Source organism: Pelobates fuscus, chromosome 4 (assembly GCF_036172605.1).
Source record: "Pelobates fuscus isolate aPelFus1 chromosome 4, aPelFus1.pri, whole genome shotgun sequence".
Lineage (NCBI taxonomy): Eukaryota > Metazoa > Chordata > Amphibia > Anura > Pelobatidae > Pelobates > Pelobates fuscus.
The window spans coordinates 97,381,991-97,402,947 of record NC_086320.1 but is presented as its reverse complement, the minus strand read 5'-3'; the positions used below and the strand labels follow the sequence as shown (position 1 = coordinate 97,402,947).

Below are 20,957 nucleotides of genomic sequence, written 5' to 3'. Positions count from 1 at the left end.
CAGGATATACTGCTCACTTTGATAGTGTAGGTGGTATAATCCCCACCTAGGATTCTTGAGTGAGGGGATATTCCAGAGTACTTAATGACCAGGTTCAAAATGAATAAAATACTATATATAAAAAGGTATATGGCACAGGCAAAATATAAGGGGCCAATATTCCTTTAATGATATATTTTAAAAAAGAGTAAAAACAGTAAATAAAAACAGCCAATTTTAATATATCATTAAAGGAATATTGGCCCCCTTATTAAATAGGAATAATCTGTGTGTCTTGTTCCACTTAAGAAAACAATCTACATTCTATACAAGCTACTACAACCTTCTTCCAGCTCGATGGACCTTCTGTTAATAAAGTCTTGGGAGCAGAACATGGGGCACCAGTTAACTGACAGATAATGGGGGCATGCATTCATGACCTGTAGGGGGCTAACTCTGTGTTTTAGCCATGTAGAAATTACTTGTAAACTAATCTATGGTATGGTGCTGGTATTTATTACCATCCAGACTGTCAACAAAATGTCAATCTCAATGTCTTGTAGAGTTGCACTAAACTAAAGCACTATTGGGAAGTGGTGATTAATCAGAAACTCTATTTCCATCACCATAATGAATGAACCAGAAAAGCTGTTACTGTTGGTGCTCCTGCTGGGTATATCAAAAGCGACAAAATATCTGGTGTTCCACATTCTAGTGGCTACACTGACACTGCTAGCTAGATAATGGTATTCTACAACCATCCCTTCATTGAGAGAAGTGTTGGACCAAGTCTCACTAGGGTTGCAATTTTTTTTTGTAGTTGTAGTCTAAAAGCAAGACTTGTTTAACACATTTATATAATGGAAATGTTACATTTATAATTACAATTTGAATATACTTGTTATCTTCATTTCCTGTTTCTCAACCATTTAGTTATGACTTGACAAAGGTCACATTGCATGACCGAATCGTTATGTGCTTCTATGTTCTATGCTTTTTAGTGCATCTCAAGTGCCTGGACTGAGTGCATTCCCTGTTTCTACATGACAGTTCTGCTTTAAAAAATATTCCTTCTTTCATTACTTTGATCTTTTTAAAAATAAATGAAAGCATATCGGAGGGGTCAAAGAGACAAAATGACAGAATCCAAACCAGGCACACTTTGGGTTCCATCATCCTTAATCACAACTATATTATATATTTCTAAATGTAATTTTGCAGCATTGTGGTGTTCATGTTTTCAACAACATACTTGTAATGAAAAATCAACAATGTATTCTTTCTGGCAAACACTTTATAATATATACCGAGTACATACAGTGTATCATTTATCTCTGTAAATGGGTTTGTTCCTGCAGTGGTTGTTGCTTGGAAATCAACATGCGATGAATGATTTTCTCACAAAGGAAATTTGAGCATCTAGCTCATGGATAATTTTGATAATATATACATAAAAATGCAATAAGTTCTAACTCTAAGTACTTGGTATACTGCATCAGTAACAAGGTTTGTTTGTGTTATTCTACTGTTTGACATTTATGTGAAATTCCTATTATTGCAAATAAAACCAAACATAAATAATATATCAGAGAAGATGGTCTAATTCTCTACAGTATTATATGTTGGTATTTACACTGCAAAATGTGACACTAATTTTACAATTTAATACGCCATTACATAACCGCAAAAAAGGTTCACATGCTTTAAACACAAAATGTCTTTGTTAAAAATGCATGGCTTCCGCTACTGTCCAATCCTGGCTTTTCTCTATCTGTAGAAAGAACATTCATATAAAAATTTAATTACCTTATTAGTTTGGACTCTTGCAATTAAATGATCAAAGAGGCAGAAGTAGAATTTGTGTGATTTATGGGTTGAGAGCTCTTATAAAATGTCATTGTCTGCAATTACAAAGGGCAGGGATAAGGAGGTATTGTATTCAATTATCCCTTTAACAAAAAAGAAACCTTTCTGTATAATCCACATTTCTTCTCAAGATACAAAAAAAGGACTTGGAATGTGCAATGCATTAATGAAATATCTATTTAATGTATTTAAAGGAGTTTTTATTTTCTAAAAATAAGTGAGCAATGACTTTTAAAATGAAAAAAGGGCATTATCTCAGGGTATTCTCTCAGGTCACCTTGCTTTTTTGTGGGTGAAATTGTTTTATTTTGGTATATTTTGTAACATAGATGATGTATTATGGCAGGTTATTTAAAGATTTAAAGGGGCACTATAGGCACCCAGACCACATCAGCTCATTGAATTGATCTGGGTGCAGTGTCCCAGGTCCATTAGCCTTGCAAAGATAATTATTGCAGTTTTAAGTAAACTGCAATAATTAACCTTGAAGGTTAACTCCACCTCTAGTGGGTGTCTACCAGACACTAGAGGGAATTCCTGGTCATTAGACATCTTTTGGTCACGTAACTGACACTGGACATCCTTTCGCAATGCATGAGGACATCTAGCATAATGTAAAATCCCATAGTAAAACCCCTAGTAAAACATTATCCTTGCTTTCAAATGGGGCAAGCACAACAATTGCTGACATTGGCATGGGAGGAATGGAGGCAGAGCCGGATCCAGCACCGAAGGACATCGGAGGTCGACAGAAGGAGATTTTGATGGAGGTGGGCATTATAGGGAACTTTAGTGCCAAGAAAACAACTTTGTTTTCATGACACTGTAGTTTCCCTTTAACCCCTTAAGGACGCATGACGACCCAGTCCGTCATGCTGGGGATGCACTTAACGTCCGGCATGCGCTAAAATAATCCCAGATCGCCGCTATCACGGGGTTAACTCTCCTCTGGTCTGCCTCGATATTTGGCAGACTGGGAGCACCAGATCGCACTGTCCCTGCAGCCGTGATCGCTCTGACTGGTTACAGTGATCAATTGGCAGGGACTACATTTTACTATGATCTGATTTTTTTAAAGTTTTATTTATTTTTTAACCCTCAGGGATTACATTTATTATATTAATTAATTTAAATATTTTAAATTATATATTTAGCTAGCTGGGGCGGGTGGAAGTTAGTGGGGAATTGGGGAATTTGACGTTAGGCTAGCTATGGTTAACATTAAAAAAAGTTGAAAAAAAACTTTAAAAAGTAAAAAAAAGTCTAAACATTTTTTAATATGTTAAAAAAGTTTTAAAAAGTCCCACCCACCCTTTTTCCAGTCCTAATAAAAAGTAACCTCCTTCTCTGTCAGTTGATCACTGCCTACAGTGATCAAAATACAGATCACATTATTATACTGTGATCTGATATTTTTTTAACCCCTGAGGGTTAACTTTTATTTATTTTTTTAACCCTCGGGGGTTCAATTAATTTCATTAATTAATTTAAGAATTTTAAAATTATATATTTTGCTAGCTGGGGTAGGTGGGCGTTTTGGGAAATTGGGGAATTTACTGTTAGTGCTGCTTATTGTTAGTTAGGGGTTAACAGTAAAAAAAAATAAGTTTATAAAAATTGTAAAGGTGTAAAATAAGTTTCAATATAATTTTAAAAAGTAAAAAAAAATAACCAACTAATGCAACTACACTGAAATGAAACATGGACACAGCGTAAAACTTCAAAGTTAGAAAAAAACTGAATGGCTGCGTCTAAAATGAGCTTCTTCAACATCCACATATACCTGGCAAAGGTACATATGGGGCTATTGTTGTACTCAGACAACATAGCTGAGCAACATATGAAGTATTATACAGTTGTAGCACACATAAGGTTTGCTAAATATATTGTGCAAACTCACTTTGTGTGTCAAAAAGGCAGAAAAAATGCTTATTACCACTACACTTGGTACAAGCTAGCGGAAAAATTATCCCACGCTAAGGTTCAAAATATGCCTTTTGAAATACCCTTGGATATCTTCTTTAAGAAATGGTATGCCTTTATGGCATATAGTTGGAATATATCCCATAAAGGCTAAAAAACTCCAAAATGGGACCTGGACCCAGTGTAAAAATACGGGGGTATTGCTGTACTCAGATGACATAGCTGTGCAACATATGAAGTGTTTTACAGTCGTAGCACACATAAGGTTTGCAAAATATACTATGCATACTCGCTTTGTGTGTCAAAAAGGCAGAAATAATGCATTTTACAACTACACTTGGTACAAACTAGCAGAAAAATGATTCCACGCTAAGGTTCAAAATAAGCCTTTTGAAATACCCTGGGATGCCTTCTTTAAGAAATGATATGCCTTTTATGGTGTAGCTAGAATATGTAGCCTGCTCAAGTGCTCCAGAGTGGAACACGCATCAAAAACCTCCATGAAAATTCACACTTAAAAACCTGAACTTATCACGTCTATTTTACAGTACTGTAACTTCACAAAATAGTGTTTAGGTCATATATTGGGCATATTGTTTTACTCAGAAGATGTAACTGAGCATAATATGGGGGATTTTATGACAGTGGTACATATCAAGTGTAAGACATACTCAGCAAAATGCAACATGTATGTAAAAATGCATTTTTATTCCCCCTCACCACAAATATTGAAATAAATTGGTGAAAAAATGGTGACAGGTTAAGGCACAATATACACCATATAAGATACCCCTGGGTACCTCTGCTTTATCAAATGGATGCCCTTTGTGGGTTATTTGAATACTCACACTGATATAAATACGCCAAAAAGAGACATAGACTTGTCAAATCCATTCATGAAAATTCTAACTATAGAAACTGAAATATCTCTTATATGGCATTGTAGCTTTACAGAAAAGTGTCAAAGGCATACAATGGGGTTATCGTTATACTCAGAAGATGTAGATGAACACAATATGGGGTTATGTACAGGAAGAGCACACACCAGCTTTACGAAATACACATTACTAAAACCTTGTTATATATGTATATGCCAAAATAGAGAAATAAAACACAATTTTACTATTTAGAAGAGACTGGCGATGAAATGGCTTCGTAAAAAGTGTCAAAATAACCTTAGGTAAAAAGCCTGTGATGTCTACTTTGTATAAATATATACTTTTGTGTGGCCATTTTGTTTTCTGTGATGGCTACTAAACCTACAAGACAAACATACCAACTTCTACATTTGTTTCACATTGAAAATTTATTTTAGTCCTTTTATTTTGTTATCTGTAACTTTCAAAATAAGCTAAAATATTATACATATTATGTACTCTATAAATCAAGACACATAAATTAATTTATTTTGAGATATTTTGAATTACTTTTTCTAAGCTGGACATTATGCACACGCTATTAGTGTCAAAACTGTGAAATAAAATGTGTTCTTTGTGTTTTTTTCCTATTTTTTGGCATTTTTTTTAAATAATTAGTGCGAATGTATATATGTATATGTCACAACAAATTAAAGCCCATTTTGCCCTCTAAAAAATGGTATATAATATGTGTTGGTGCAACAAATAACAGATGAAAATTGTGATTTAACACAAACAGCAAACAATGTAAAAATTGCTTATGTCCTTAAGGGCAAGTCCAGTTTTTGAAGCTGCGTCCTAAGGGTTAAAACAGTAGCAATGGATTAGTTTAATTGACTTTTCATCTTCTCATTGCATCACAGGTTCGTAAAGTTTACTGATGCTAGCACATAAAAAGCAAAGAACACAAAGTTCAATGTCTCTGCGTGTACACCTGTACAGACAGCCCCAAGGTGACCCAAGGGGATAGTGCCAGATGCCTACTCAGAGACTGATGTACCAATTTGAGACTCCAGATGTCTCGGGAAGGGGCTTAACCCCGTATATACAGAAAACCAAACAACAAAATGCAAAATGTGGTCAGACTCAAAGATAACTTGAGACTAACCGCATCTCTGGAAATATCTATAGCGGTAGTGTCTAATATAACAATCCTGGCTGACACGGTTGTGGGTGTCACTGTGAACCACTGCAGGTGTCACTATAGACCCATAAACAGAAAAAAATAATAATAATGCTGCTAAATAAATAAATAAAGTATATACAAGTGATACTAGAATTCCATGCCCGTCAAAAAAGGGGTATATATAGGTAGGGATATAATTATGCCATATGTAATCAAATCTCAACCCTAATTATCAGCTTTAATATAATGCACTATAAGGAAATGAGAATAAATCCCTAAGTCCCTACCATAGATACCTCCTGACGAAGGTGCTCCTTTCTAGCACCGAAACGTACGTTGGGCGTTCTTTCCTCTCATATCATGTATATGAGCACTGGGCACTGGTGGTTTTAGCACCATGATAATCACCTAAATTTATCTTCTATTTCCTTTCTTTTCTATGCCTGTCTAGTTAGATTAACAGGGAGAGAGGCTTTTTAAATTTAAATTAGCAGTCGGAATTTGACTGCTATTAACACTTTATATTATCCTCGACCTCCCTCTACCTCTTTACTAGCTCTATTTGGAGCCCTTTTCAACTATGTACCGATTATTGACATTTTCTAGAAGGTATCTATGGTAGGGACTTAGGGATTTATTCTCATTTCCTTATAGTGCATTATATTAAAGCTGATAATTAGGGTTGAGATTTGATTACATATGGCATAATTATATCCCTACCTATATATACCCCTTTTTTGACGGGCATGGAATTCTAGTATCACTTGTATATACTTTATTTATTTATTTAGCAGCATTATTATTATTTTTTCTGTTTATGGGTCTATAGTGACACCTGCAGTGGTTCACAGTGACACCCACAACTGTGTCAGCCAGGATTGTTATATTAGACACTACCACTATAGATATTTCCAGAGATGCGGTTAGTCTCAAGTTATCTTTGAGTCTGACCACATTTTGCATTTTGTTGTTTGATGTTAGCACATGTGAATTATATCACTGTTGAGATGGAAGTTTTCCAATGTGTATAAATAATCAGATGCTAACACTCAGATATATTGAGTAGTTATGTATCAAACTATAAATTATATACACATTCAGTGTACATGGGGTGTATTTGGCACTAACAGGGGTGTAGGTGCTGCTATTACCAGTGTCCAGGTCACCTGAAGGACACAAATCATAGAAAATAAGTGAACACAAGACAACAAAAATGGAAGCGCAACTTATACCATGTCCAAAGTAATAGTGAAAGTTTTAATTACTCAGGCTTTCTTCCCTATTTTAACATGTCTTATTAAAGCTTCCATTTTTATCTTGTGTTCATTTATTTATTTATGAAATATTTTACCAGGAAGCATTCATTGAGATTTATTTTGTTTTCAATGAGTGTCTTCAACACGTTGTGTCCATGCATCAAGCTATGTCTGATAAGCACTTAAACAAATTATACTTGATAGTTTAGGTACAAAGGTGCTAAACAAGTTCCCAAAATATGTTGGGCAGAAATAAAAATAAGAAATAAAAAAAAAATCATTATTGATTCACAGAGATTACTTTACTTTTTCCATATTCTGCTTGTGGAGAGAGAAAATATAGTAAACATAATGAGAAAACCCACTATTTCCCACCATGCCTTTTACCAGTACCATGTCTAACTTTGGGACTTCAAATGTGTATAAACATTTAACATGATGCTTGCCAATTCTATTAGCAGTCATATGGCTAGGCTTTATAGTTAAAAAAATAAGCAGATTTAGAATAGATCGGCAGTAGATTTGTGCACAACAAAAAAGGTCAGAACCCATTTGTCTGAAAGTTTTTTGTTGTTTTAGGTTACATAGCTGAAAAGATACATGCATCCATCATGTTTAGTCATTCATGATTCGTCCATGTCTGTTTTTCAGGAAAAATTATTAGGGCAAACCAAATTGAGTGTACTGCAAAATATAAATATTATGTACATATTTGCAGCACACTGATATATGTATTTCTGCACCATTTGATTAACAGCTAAAGTGAGAAAGAAGCAGCCAATAGAGGGGGAAAAGAGGATGACTAGTAAAAATCTCTCTCTCTGTATGTGTATATATATTTATATATATATATATATATATATATATATATATATATATATATATATGTATATATATAAAATATAGTTTGGTTATATATATATAACCAATTTGTTTGTTTTATGATTTGAAATTCCATCCGTAGAATCAAAAAACCCATACAATTCATAGGGGGAAAAAATGATGATTGGTGGAATGTAAATTTTGACCAACAGAGTGGGGGGGGAAAGGAGGAGCAGAAATATATATATGACGAATCACAAAATCACAAAACAAACAAAAGGGACATTGGGCAAAACCAATTTGTTTGTTTCATGATTTGGAGTTCCATCCGTAGCACCAAAAAACACATACAATTCATAGGGGGAAAGAAAAGATGATTGATGGAATGTTGATTTTGACCAATCATCATCCTCTATTACATTATGGTAAAAGATTATGTTGGAAATGAACATTATTCAATTAATATCTACATTTTTCCAAATATATAGGGACAAAATTAGTCAGTGTAATTTGTTTTTTGCGTGTGACATTTTGAAAATAGTAGTATTTTTTTTTTTGTATGCTTGTTAAATTTATTTATACGTATTTTGACATTTGATAAATCTGTATTGATAGTCATAATGTGGTGACTGAATGTTCTATCCTGAGAGTGAAATATAATTTATATTTTTTAATTATATTATACTTATAATATGTTCACATTATAAAAACAATGAAAATTACCATGGATCATACATGCATCAACTGTTTTATGTGAAGATATTCTAAACTATTTATTTTCATTAGCACAAAATGTTTTATGCTTTTTACTGGCAGTTACATAATGCATGCATAACTTATTTTTCTTTCAGGCAAAGACTGGAATTTGTTTGTTGCAAGATGGTAGTCAAGAACCTTTCAAAGTTCGACTCCACTTAGCCAAAGATATATTAATGATTCAGGAGCAAGATATAATCTGTATATCTGGTGAGCCTTTCTATTCTGGTGTAAGTAAACTTCTTGAACAGTTCTATCATCCTGTAATGTGTAATTATATTAAACAATTGCATTTTCAATATAAATAAAAAGCTGGCAAATTAAAGTAAACCAAAATCTAAAAAAAGTAGATCTAGCTGTGGCAGTTTCATATGGGTATTAACCCCATCACTCCCAGAATCATGTATTAATTGTTTTACTTTTATTTACTTTTAGCCTATAAAGCCTCATCCTCATTTATGAATAACAGCCTTTAGAGGAACAAATTTGTATTCCAAGAGCAACCTGCCTTTTATTAAGTGCAAGTATGCCCAATATGTCTGTACGCCTCATCCTTCCAAACAGTACAGGAAGTTAGAGTGAGTTATACCATTTCTACTAAATGAGTGTCTGGAACACACTACTTTTTCTAATTTATGTATAGGGGTTGCCAGCCCCAGGTCTGGTGCACCAAGGATTATCACCATGTAAGTGTGCGGACTCCCTCCTTCTTGAGACTTGTAGAACTTTCAACTAGACTTCTATACGATGAAACTATTTTTGTCTGAAATCTGTCCATGTGGTGTTTCGGATTGGACAAAGTTAATCCATGCAATAGTTTAGGGAAAAAACTATTTGGACAACCAAAAGAGCATAAAATAAGCCTTTCAATGTACTGCTAAATATATACATAATATAAATAATACAGCCTTAAGGAAAGCCTGGGTCCCAAACAGAACATTAGCCCCCAGGATTCACAGCTACCAACACAAGCTACAGCCTTAAGCAGAGCCTGGGTCCCAAACAGAACATTAGCCCCCAGGATTCACAGCTACCAACACAAGCTACAGTCTTAAGCAGAGCCTAGGTCCCAAACAGAACATTAGCAGGATTTACAGCTACCAAGACAAGCTACAGCCTGAAGCAGAGTCTGGGCCCCAAAAAGAACATTAGCCCCCCAGATTCACAGCTACCAAGACAAGCTACAGCCTTAAGCAGAGCCTAGGTCCCAAACAGAACATTAGCAGGATTTACAGCTACCAAGACAAGCTACAGCCTTAAGCAGAAGTAGCTCTTTTGGATGGTCTACCTAAGAATACCTGCAGCACTTATTTTATTTTATTCTTCTATTTCTTAGTTTCTATATTTACTTCTCTACCCTACAATATTACTGCTTAATAGTTAACTTTGTACCTTCCATGCTCAACCCTTGTTTTGATAATTGTTTATTTGGTTAGTATTGTGCTAATAGTCTTGTAAATTTATGTCCACTATTTATGACCTACCCTTATTTTTGTTAGTTTAGAGTTATTGTGCTGATAGTCATGTAAATTTATGTTAAACATTTATGACCTACCCTTATATCTTTAAATCTCAAATACTTTCTCATCTGTTCTTTATTTTATTTTCTCATTAACTTCCATTTCTCACCTCAATATCTTTGTCTTCCCCACCCTTAATTTGCTGTGTGATCTAGCCCAGATCCTTTCTTGCAGCCTAGGTGCCAAACAGAATATTATCTCCCAGGATTCACAGCTGCCAAGACAAGTTACAGCCTTAAGCAGAGGTAGCTCTTTTGAATGGCTTCCCACCCCACCCCAAGGAACTCACTGCAATTATAGATATCACAAATTACTTGTCTTTCCAAACACACTAATTATTTTTCTCAAACCATCACCGCCTGCTCAACTATCACACTCCCTACCTGCAATCCCTGACCCCTCTCATCTCTCATGTGACTTTCCCACCTCATCTAATTTTGCATAACTAAAAATCCTAACTTTCCCTCTTTATAATATAAACTACTTTATTCTCCTTAGAGAATGCTCTCCATTATATTCTTTACTTTCACTCTCACCTCTCTAATTAGCTAAATCTCTTTATCCCTCTGCTCACCTCTCCCTGCTGACACCATTTTCATTGCTCCCACTTTACTACCCTCTCCTCTCTATTTATCCCATGCACTACCTTGCCAGCCTATCTCCACTAACCCTTTTTAAAACCTCTAAATACGAACCCTCTGACAAAACCTTTAAATCCTACTCCCACCTTCTCTTACGTTCTATCTTTCTGCTCCTAGCAGCTGATCCCACCTCCGCTAACCCACCATGTGCTAACTTCAGGAATCACAATAATCTCATATCCTTCTCATGTCACTCTTCCTTAAAATCCTCCTTCCATTCTGCCCTCTGGAATGCACGCTCTGTTTGCAGTGTTACTAAATTCACTGCTGTGCACAACCTTTTCATCTCTCATTCCCTAGACCTACTAGCCTTAACTGAAACATGGCTTTCTCCCTCTGACACCACTACCCCTGCCTCTCTATCCTATGGTGGTCTTCAATTTCCCACAACCCAAGACACTCTGAAAGCAAAGGTGGTGGTGTAAGGTTTCTGCTCTCACCTCACTGCTCCTTCAAACCCACCCCCTCCCCTCTCTTTCTCTTCATTTGAAATTCATTCAATTTGCCTTTGCAAACCCATCACTGCTAACATTGCCGTTATCTATCTTCCCCCTGGTTCCCGTCTCCTCTTCCTTGACCACTTTGCTGCTTGGCTTCCCTACTTCCTCTCCTCTAATATTCCATCCCTAATTCTTAGGGACTTCAACATTCCCATTAACCTGCCCCAAGTAGCCCCACAACTACTATCCATGACCTCCTCCCTTGGGCTATTGCAGTGGGCTAAGTCCCCCACCCATGTAGCTGGCGATACACTTGATCTTATTTTCTCTCATGAATGTACAATCTCTAATCTCTGTAACACTCCATTTCCTCTCTCAGATCACCACTTCTTATCATTTGCTATCAATAACCCCTTACCCTATCATCCTCAAGATAACCCCCCTCAACTGAATCTGAATTATATTGCCCTCCAGCAGCTATCAGATAATATTGATTCCCAACTTCTCTCCATCCATACTTTCTCTTGTCTCTCACTGGCAATCTTCTCATATAACACTACCCTCACCTCTGCCCTGGACGCTGCAGCCCTGCTCCAAACATGCACCTTGAAGAGAACACGCCCCCAACCGTGGCACACTAAATCAACATGCTACCTGAAGAGATACTCCCGTTCTGCTGAACACTGCTAGATGAAGTCACACACCCAGTCAGACTTACTCCACTACAAATTCAGGTTGCGTTATTACAGCACAGCCCTTGCCCTTACCAAACAGTCATACTTTTCCTCCCTTATAAACTCATGCTCCCACAATCCCAGGCGTCTTTTAAATACCTTTAACTCCTTTCTTTGCCCTGCTGTTGCCATCTCCCAAACTAACCTTACAGCCGATAGTTTTGCATGCTACTTTGCCGACAAGATTGAACAGCTAAGGAAAGAATTCTCACCACCTTGCCCTTATATTTCTCAACCACATCTAGAAAATGCCTTTCCTACCATTCAGACTTTCTCCCAGGCTACTGAACAAGAGGTTGCTGCGCTTCTCCTTTTCTCTCGCCCCACCACTTGACGGCCTGATCCTATCCCATCTCACCTTATCAGATCTCTCTCCTCTTGTCTTGTGCCTTCCTTACCACACATCTTCAACTGCTCTCTCTCTTCTGGTGTTGTCCCTGCTGACCTTAAGCATGCTACTGTAGTACCCATCTAAAAAAAAATCTCATGACCCGTCCCTTTCTGACTATCATCCCATATCCCTGCTCCCTTTTTCCTCAAATCTTCTGGAAAGACTTGTCTTTACACGTCTGACTCAATTCCAACTCTCTCCTTGACCCTTTATAGTCTGGCTTCCGCCTCCTCCACTCTACTAAGGCTACTCTTATTAAAGTCACTAATTACCTAATTGCAGCTAAATACAATGGGCCCCACTCCATACTAATTCTTCTTGACCTCTCTGCTGCCTTTGACACTGTTGACCATGTTCACCTTCTCCAAATTCTTCAATCACCCAGTCTCTGTGACACTGTCCTCTCTTGGTTTTCCTCCTATCTCTCCCAAAGCTCATTCAGTATCTCATTTTCTAATGATACCTCCTCCCTTTGTCCTGTCTCTGTTGGAGTCCCCCAAGGCTCTGTACCTGTCCCCCTTCTATTTTCTCTTTATACTGCCTCTCTTGGCAAATTTGTTAACTCATTTTGATTCCAATACCACCTGTATGATGATGACACTCAGATATACCTCTCCTCCCCGGACCTCTCCCCTGCCATCCTGCAACGTGTCACTGCTTGCCTTTCTTCTATCTCTGACTGGATGTCATTCCGCTTTTTGAAACTCAATCTCTCTAAAACTGAACTCCTTTTCTTTCTTCCTCCTAATACTGATCCTCCTCCTTCACTCTCCCTTCAAGTTAGTGGTACTCACATCAGTCCATCCTTGCAAGGGAGCTGCTTTGGCATCATCCTTGATTCTGGCCTAACATTTGAGCCTCACATCCAGTCTGTTACCAAATCCTGTAGATTCCACCTTAAAAACATAGCCTGCATCCACCCCTTTCTTATGCAAGATGCTACTAAGGAGCATATCCATGCGCCAGTAATCTCTTGCATGGATTATTGTACTGCTCTCCTAATAGGTCTTCCCACAAGTCATATTGCCCTGCTACAGTCTGTAATAAATGCTGTAGCTAGACTAATTTTCCTCTCCTGTCACTCCTCTCATACATCTCCCCTCTGTTAGTCCTTACATTGGCTTCCTGTATCCTATAGGAGTCAATTCAAGGTACCAAGCCACACCAATTCTAGCCGCTCCTATATCTCTTCACTGATCCGCAGGTATGCCCCTTCTTGTTCACTACACTCTGTCCATGACCTTTTCCTGTCTGCTGCTCGCACCCATACGGCCAACTCACGCTTCCAGGACTTCCAGGACTTCTCACGGTGGCTTCTTTCCTTTGGAATAGCCTGCCTACAACCATCAAGCTCTCCTCTAGTTTTCAATCATTGCTTCAAACCCATCTCTTTAGGAAAGCTTACGGCCTCCCAGAGTAACCTCTACCTCACGTACCTGTCCCTTGCTCTCTCCTAAAGGGCAGCACTCTATTCTCTACTCCAGCTCTGCTTCACTCCAACCTTGGTTGATTGCTACCTCCTTTCCTGTTGTGTTTTATGCCCCACCTCCTATAGACTGTGGGCTCGTTTGAGCAGGGCCTTCTTCAACCTATTGTTCCTGTAAGTTTTTGTAATTGTCTCATTTATTGTTAAATCTCCCCCTTTGAAAATATTGTAAAGTGCTACGGAATATGCTGGCACTATATAAATACCAGTAATAATAATAATATTATATATTTTTCATAAATACATAAACGTAAATTACATAAATATCATGTATATATTTTGCAATACAATGATAGTCTCATTACCCTTCCATTTGGTTCATAGATCAACTAAGAAGAAATTACCAGCAGAGGGAAAAAGGAGAAGTGTGTGTATATATATATATATATATACATATCTATATATATATATATATATATATATATATATATATATATATATATATATATATATATAGATATGTATATATATATATATATATATATATATATATATATATATATATATATATATATATATATATATATATACATTTAGTTTTTATTATATATTTATATATATATATATTTGTCTATGAATGAAATCAGAATTTAAGGCTGTCCCCTAACAATTAATAATTTCCCATTGATCATCACTATTTTGGAGCCACATGCAGAATTAGAAATCCCAAATCAAATTAAACTGTTTACCCATTGTCTGTTTTGGTTAATTCGTGATAGATTCATATGGCACTTTAGATTTACAGGATTAAGATGATCCGTCATTCTCCCAAAATTCAGCCAAAAAGCAATTGATCTGAAACTGAATGCACAAGTCTAATTTCTACAATTAGGGAGGAGATGGGAGTAAGGGGGTCTTCTATTTCTCTGCAAGCAATGAATTAATATTCCAGAGATGATTATAAATACTTTTTTTGTTTTAGAAATATATGATTTAATTTTATTTACTCTATGAATGCATTATGCTCAAATGCAAACATTCTTTTTATGTCATGTTGTCATTTTCAGTACTTCTAAAAATGTCTTTAGAAGCCGACAAATTACCATTTTTACTTTTTGTCACACCTACTGTATGGGAGAAAAAAATATATATTTTATTATTTTTTATACTAGCAATTCAGACTCTGTGTGAAATATTGAAATATAAAGACAATTGTATTCTGTCTGTAAAGCTTTTTCTTCTCCAAAATTTCTATAAAGGATGAACAAATAAATGAAAGTAAAAGCTGTGCTTTACAGACATTATTAAAATAAATTATATACAATTATACAAAAACAACTACTGTTTTATTATATGACTATGTGCTAGATATGCATCTTTTGTGTCTAACATATGTTACTAACATTTATTTTCAATCAATACGTGCTTGGTAGTGGAGAGATTAATACTATCAGAGCTATTCATTGAAGTGAGAATGCTGAGTGAATTATTCAGTTTGACTACTCTGGCCTTATATTTGAAATTCACTTTGAATTCACTTTGATTTTTCACTTTTAATAACCCACTATGGGTGTGATGATTCTTACTATGTAATCCTAGAATATGTCAGTGCTACATAATCGAAAATAATAACCTTGGCTAGCATCTATTTTATGGCACGCAACTACCAATGCTGGCTGGTGTTGGATCATGGGGGGCTAGTGATGAACTAAAGTTTAAGGTTTTCAATTCTCATCATATGCAGCCAATTGAGGTGTAATATTAGTTGCATTACCCATAATTCCTATATTTAACTACAAACATAGATAGACCTTCAGACACATATATATATATATATGTATATATAGACAAACATGTGCCTACATAATACTACAGACACCCACTCATAGACACGCACATAAAAGTAATAAAAGTATATATTCAGGAGGTGGAGCCTATGTCCAAGCTGCATGGACCTGCTTTGATTGCTCTTCGAGATAGCCTTCAGAAAATCCGCAAACATCGGGTTCAAAACCCACAATGGGACACCAAAAAAGATCCCTTGAGTCCCAGCAACCCTCTGGGAGGTACCCACCAAGCAAATCCGGCACGCTTCCTAAATTGTTGCGCCTCAGGCCTAAACATGGCACCGAGTTCTCACAGAACGGCTCGGTACCCTCGAGCCCTGAGGGTTCGGCGGGCTCCATATACACCGCAGACATGGATATCAGGGAAGCCATAGGAAACCTACCCTCCAAAAGCGACCTAGCCAATATGCTAGGCAAACTGGAAGCCTCATTCCAATCGATGATGGATACCATAGGGACGGACATCCGCCATGTCAGAGACAGAGTCACCTCTTTGGAGAATGACCAAGACATGCTGTACACGCAAGTGCAACAACTACAAGCCGCAAATACCTCGCACACCCCCAGTTTATCAGCACTACACCACTCTATGGATGACATTGATAACTGCGGTTGCTGCAACACCCTAAGGATTAAAGGCCTACCAGAGAGAGAACAGGAAGATCTTGTGGTATCCCTAACAGAGCTTTTCAATCTCCTCCTCAACAGTCCTCCAGACTCACAAGTGCTCCTGGACCGAGCCCACAGAGGTCTTAAACCAAGGGGAGCCCACTCCGCAGCCCCGAGAGATGGAATATGTAGGCTGCATTACTAAGAGCCTTACACCAAACCATGTAACTGCTACTATTTCATGAGTCACTGCTGCAAATCTACCAAGACCTGTCCAGGACTACTCTACAGGAAAGGAGGACTCTGAAACCCATCACAGACCATCTCAGATGGAACATAAAGTACAGGAGAGTCTTCCCCTTTGCTCTAATAGCGACATATAAAGGCTCAACTCATTCCGTATCCTCGATCCATGATGTATCTGGACCTGCCAGATACTAATGTGATAGACTGGTATGGTACACTTCCTAGCTTACCACCAACCCAACTACCACAATGCAACAGGTGGCCAACCCCTTCCAAACAGAGGAGGAACAAACCCGGAGGAACACAGAGGGAATCGGCTACATCTACCTCAAGGGCACCCTCCACCTAACCCAACTCTAACTGGTCACTTTGGACCGGACTACCGGGACATGGACATACTCAACATACTCAAGAATAGACATGCTATTTCTCCTTCACAGGTTTCTGCATCTGATAAACAGCTGCCACTATGGTCCTGTCACCTGGTCGGACCACGCACCCCTGTCTCTTGCCATTCAAATCCCATCACTCCCGCTAAAAACATACCAGTGTTAATTAAACGACCATTTACCAAACAACCCGTTTCTGCTCTCCAAGGTAACAGACTCCCTCCAACACTACTTCACTTTAAAGATTTGACCAAAAGTCGCACCCACCACAACATGGGATACTTACAAACCAGATGTAAGGGGACCCCTTATTGCCCTAGCCTCCAAGCTGAAAAAAGAGCAAGAAGTGCAGCAAATAATAATATTATCCAAACACAATTATTACTCAAACAAAGGCAAATGTGGCCACCTATTAGCGTAAATGTTAAAAGACACTAGACAAACCACATTCATACCCAAAATCAAAACTACTTCTGGGGAGACGTTCCATAAAGTACCAGACATACAAGCCGCCTTCCATCTCTAAACTATACAACCTAGGTAATACATCCCCCAGTAGTGAGGAAATCAAAGACTTTCTTTCATCAAGAATTACCCAAACACTTCCTAGCAATATCCAACATGCATTAGACACACCCAACTCAACCGTGGAGTTTGAGGTAGTGGTAAAAAAAATCTCTCTTTAAGGAAAAGCCCAGGCCCTGATGGATTTACGGCTAAATATTTTGAGACCTTTACAAACCTCTTGTATAAGCTATTCACAGCGGCATTCAACTCCATTAAACACTCCTTCCCTCCCAAATTCGGCCCTTGAAGCACATATTACCCTAATCCCCAAACCCCTAAGCTGTGGGAGCTACAGGTCAATATCCCTAATTAATGCTGGCCTAAAGTTTTTCACTAAAATCTTGGCTAATTGTCTCTGCCCACCCTGACCAGGCAGGCTTTGTCCCAGAACTGGAGGTTAAAGACAACACTACCGGGCATTCTTCGTTCTCAAGATTCCTTTGCTGAACCTGAAAGGGAAGTGTCTCCTTTTGTGGTATGAATGCTCTCCCTGGTTGGAGCATGAAATGGTGGTCACCTAGGGGAGCACTCATTAATTACTTCCCTTGCAGTTTCACACTTATGTTGCCAGTGTGAACGTTGTGGTTTAACACTTATGTTGCGAGTGTGAACGTTCTAATTAATTGGTGGGTGCATTCTAATGGGGCACTGTGGTGCATAAATCAGAATCAACGGACAACTATCAGATTCGATTAACATAAAGAATTGCACATGCGGGGGCTCCTCTTTATAACAACTTTGAATATAAGGTGGTGGTGTTTGCTGATCATCTTCCATTCTTGATAGCCAACCCCAACCCCACTAACTCTCTGCCACCTTTGCTGAAAGAAATCACCAGATATACTAATCTATCAAACTTTAAAGTCAATGTCACAAAGAGCGAAATACTCCCACTCAATATAGACTCCCCAACCAAAACATCCCTATATACAAACTTCCTATTCCTGTGGATAGAGACAGCAACCTATGTGTTCAAATCCCCATGACCCAAACAGAATCTACAGTTTAAACTTCCCACCCCTGATAAAATCACTCACAAGCGATCTAACAAGGTGGAAGAAACCTCTATTTGGATGGCTTAGCCACATACATATACTAAAAATGAATACCCTTCCCAAATTGTTGTATTTATTGCGAGCACTGTCCAGAACATTCTTCACAACACTGAAATGCACATTCATTATTCTCATATGGGCTCACAAACATCCCAGACTACCATACAAACTTCTGGTTATACACAAAACACAAGGAGGCTTAGGCCTGCCCAACCTGAAACACTCTCACAAAGCCATAACCCTTTCAAGGAAATATGAATGGGCAAAGCCACACAACCAGAAACACTGGGTACAACTTGAATCCCTATATTTTCAAGTGCCACTATACACTGTACCATGGCACAGCAACGTTAAACCCTTTCTCCAGGCAACCCCACCTCCCTCATCCAACGATCAAACTGACCTTAAGAATTTGGCAGAAAATAAAATTGCTACCTAGAATATCACCCTATGCCTCCCCTCTGTACCCACTGACTTACAATCCACTTTTCCAACCAGGCATGAATGTGTCTACCTTCAAGACACTCCATAACTCTCAATATCTCAAGTTAGACAGTCTCCTCAATTCGCAGGGAATCAAACCTCTCGAAGAAATTGATCCACACTGTACCACCACAACATTACAACTCTTTAACCTGCGACAACTCAAACACTTCATTTCCTCCACACCATACCTCCTCAATGCAAACAGAGACCTTACCATATTCAAAATGTAAATTGACACACATGCTATTAATGCAAAACAGCTGTCCACGTTTTACAAACTTCTCCAAGGTGACACATGCATCCTCAAGCCCAAATTCATATCTATGTGGAAGGATGAATTACAGATCTCCTTGACCACTACAGAATGCAAACATATCTTCCTCTATAAGCAATTCTACTCATGAGCATAACTACAAAAGGATTGCCACTATGCTTCCTTACAACTCCACCATCTGTTTCCTAAAACCCAGACACCTGCTGACGATGTCACCAAAACAGAGGCACTCCTGACCATATATGGTGGTCATGTCCAGTGATCCAAACATACTGGTAGAGAATTATATCCCTAATCTTATATTATATCCCTAATCTATATGGTAAAGGGCATTCAGCTTCCCCTAGCCACAAAAGTTTCAATGTTTCTCTTATACCTGAACCCACTCGCCAATTCCCCAAATACAAATATCTCTCTTAAACTTTAATTCTCTATACACTGAGAGCTGAACACAGTGGCTTAAATTCATGCAAAGCAATCCTGATACTCGATAATTCCCCTAACCCTAGACATTTATATCTTGACATGCTCAAACTTCACCCCTGCAGACCCAATCCCAATAGACTCTAGTGATTATCATCAAATAGATACACATTGTTATGTTAGCAATATGCAAAGGTATTTAAAAAAAAAAAAAATTGACGCAGACTCCCATGCACTCCCTAGACATTGATTGGGGGCACGTATGATCATCATCAAACTTTTGACATGGAAAGTATGTTAATGATATTGTTATCAACTGAACCCGCAGACTCCCACACGGACGGGGCAGTACCTTACTTTACCTGATTGTAAAATAGCTTCTGTCTATCGAACAGACTGTTTGAATTGTTTATTTGTTCACATCGTATTGATGTCTACCTTGTACTGATTTCAACCTGAATGATGTGTAAAACCAACCTTTTTCTGAAATAAAAAAAAAATTAAATACAAGAAAAATAAAATAAGAAGAAATGGACTAACGAATGCAGATAAAACACTGTAAATTATCAGAAATGTTTACCCTAAAAAAAAAAAAAATGCATAGAGGAACATACTCATAGACACCCGCTCACTGATACACACAGGTCTTGATCTGTATTTTGGTTCTCAAGAGTTCGATTGATAAAATGGTCTGTGTTGTGGAAAAGAAGGGGAAGAGAAACCACAGAACTGTAATCATTTTCTTTATTACTTGAGCAATGTTCTGGTAGGACAAGTCTCTATGGGCAAGTACTATTTGCAGAGAATGTTTATATATATTCCATACAGTTTAATTCTGCAAAACATTACTCAATCCTTAGTGGATTAAAACGATCCATCCCACAAATATATAAACTATCTAAATCGCTTTATATTCTTGGCCTACAGGCACAGAATGACTTAATGTATGCTAGCTTTCCACTGACAGATAATTGATGACTTAGTGCTACAGTTACCTGTAAGTTGGCAGGGCTTATTAGTTCTCAGATACGGCTATTTGACACGCAATGACCTGTATGTGAGAGCTAATAAGCTATGCCTATCCAAAGATGCATAATCACTTCCTATTGCTAAAAAGCATAAGCTTGACAGGCCCTTAAAGGGCTCTACAGGTGTATCAATAGATCAAATGGAACACAGCAGTATCCCACATAGTTTCAACCTTCTGGAATGGATTAAGTGTTCATGACTTAGTTTATGTTTAATACCTTTCAATTAAGATAAA

At 37.6% G+C, this 20,957-nt stretch overlaps 1 protein-coding gene across 1 annotated transcript in view; it reads left to right on the top strand.

Annotated features, from left to right (window-relative positions):
* SNTG1 (syntrophin gamma 1) overlaps positions 1-20,957 on the top strand; it is an 807,514-nt gene that overhangs the window by 524,562 nt on the left and 261,995 nt on the right. The window contains exon 5 of the mRNA XM_063450437.1: positions 8,741-8,875. Within this exon, the coding sequence (XP_063306507.1) occupies positions 8,822-8,875 (54 nt within the window). The 5' untranslated portion in view covers positions 8,741-8,821. The remainder of the gene's footprint in view (positions 1-8,740; positions 8,876-20,957) is intronic.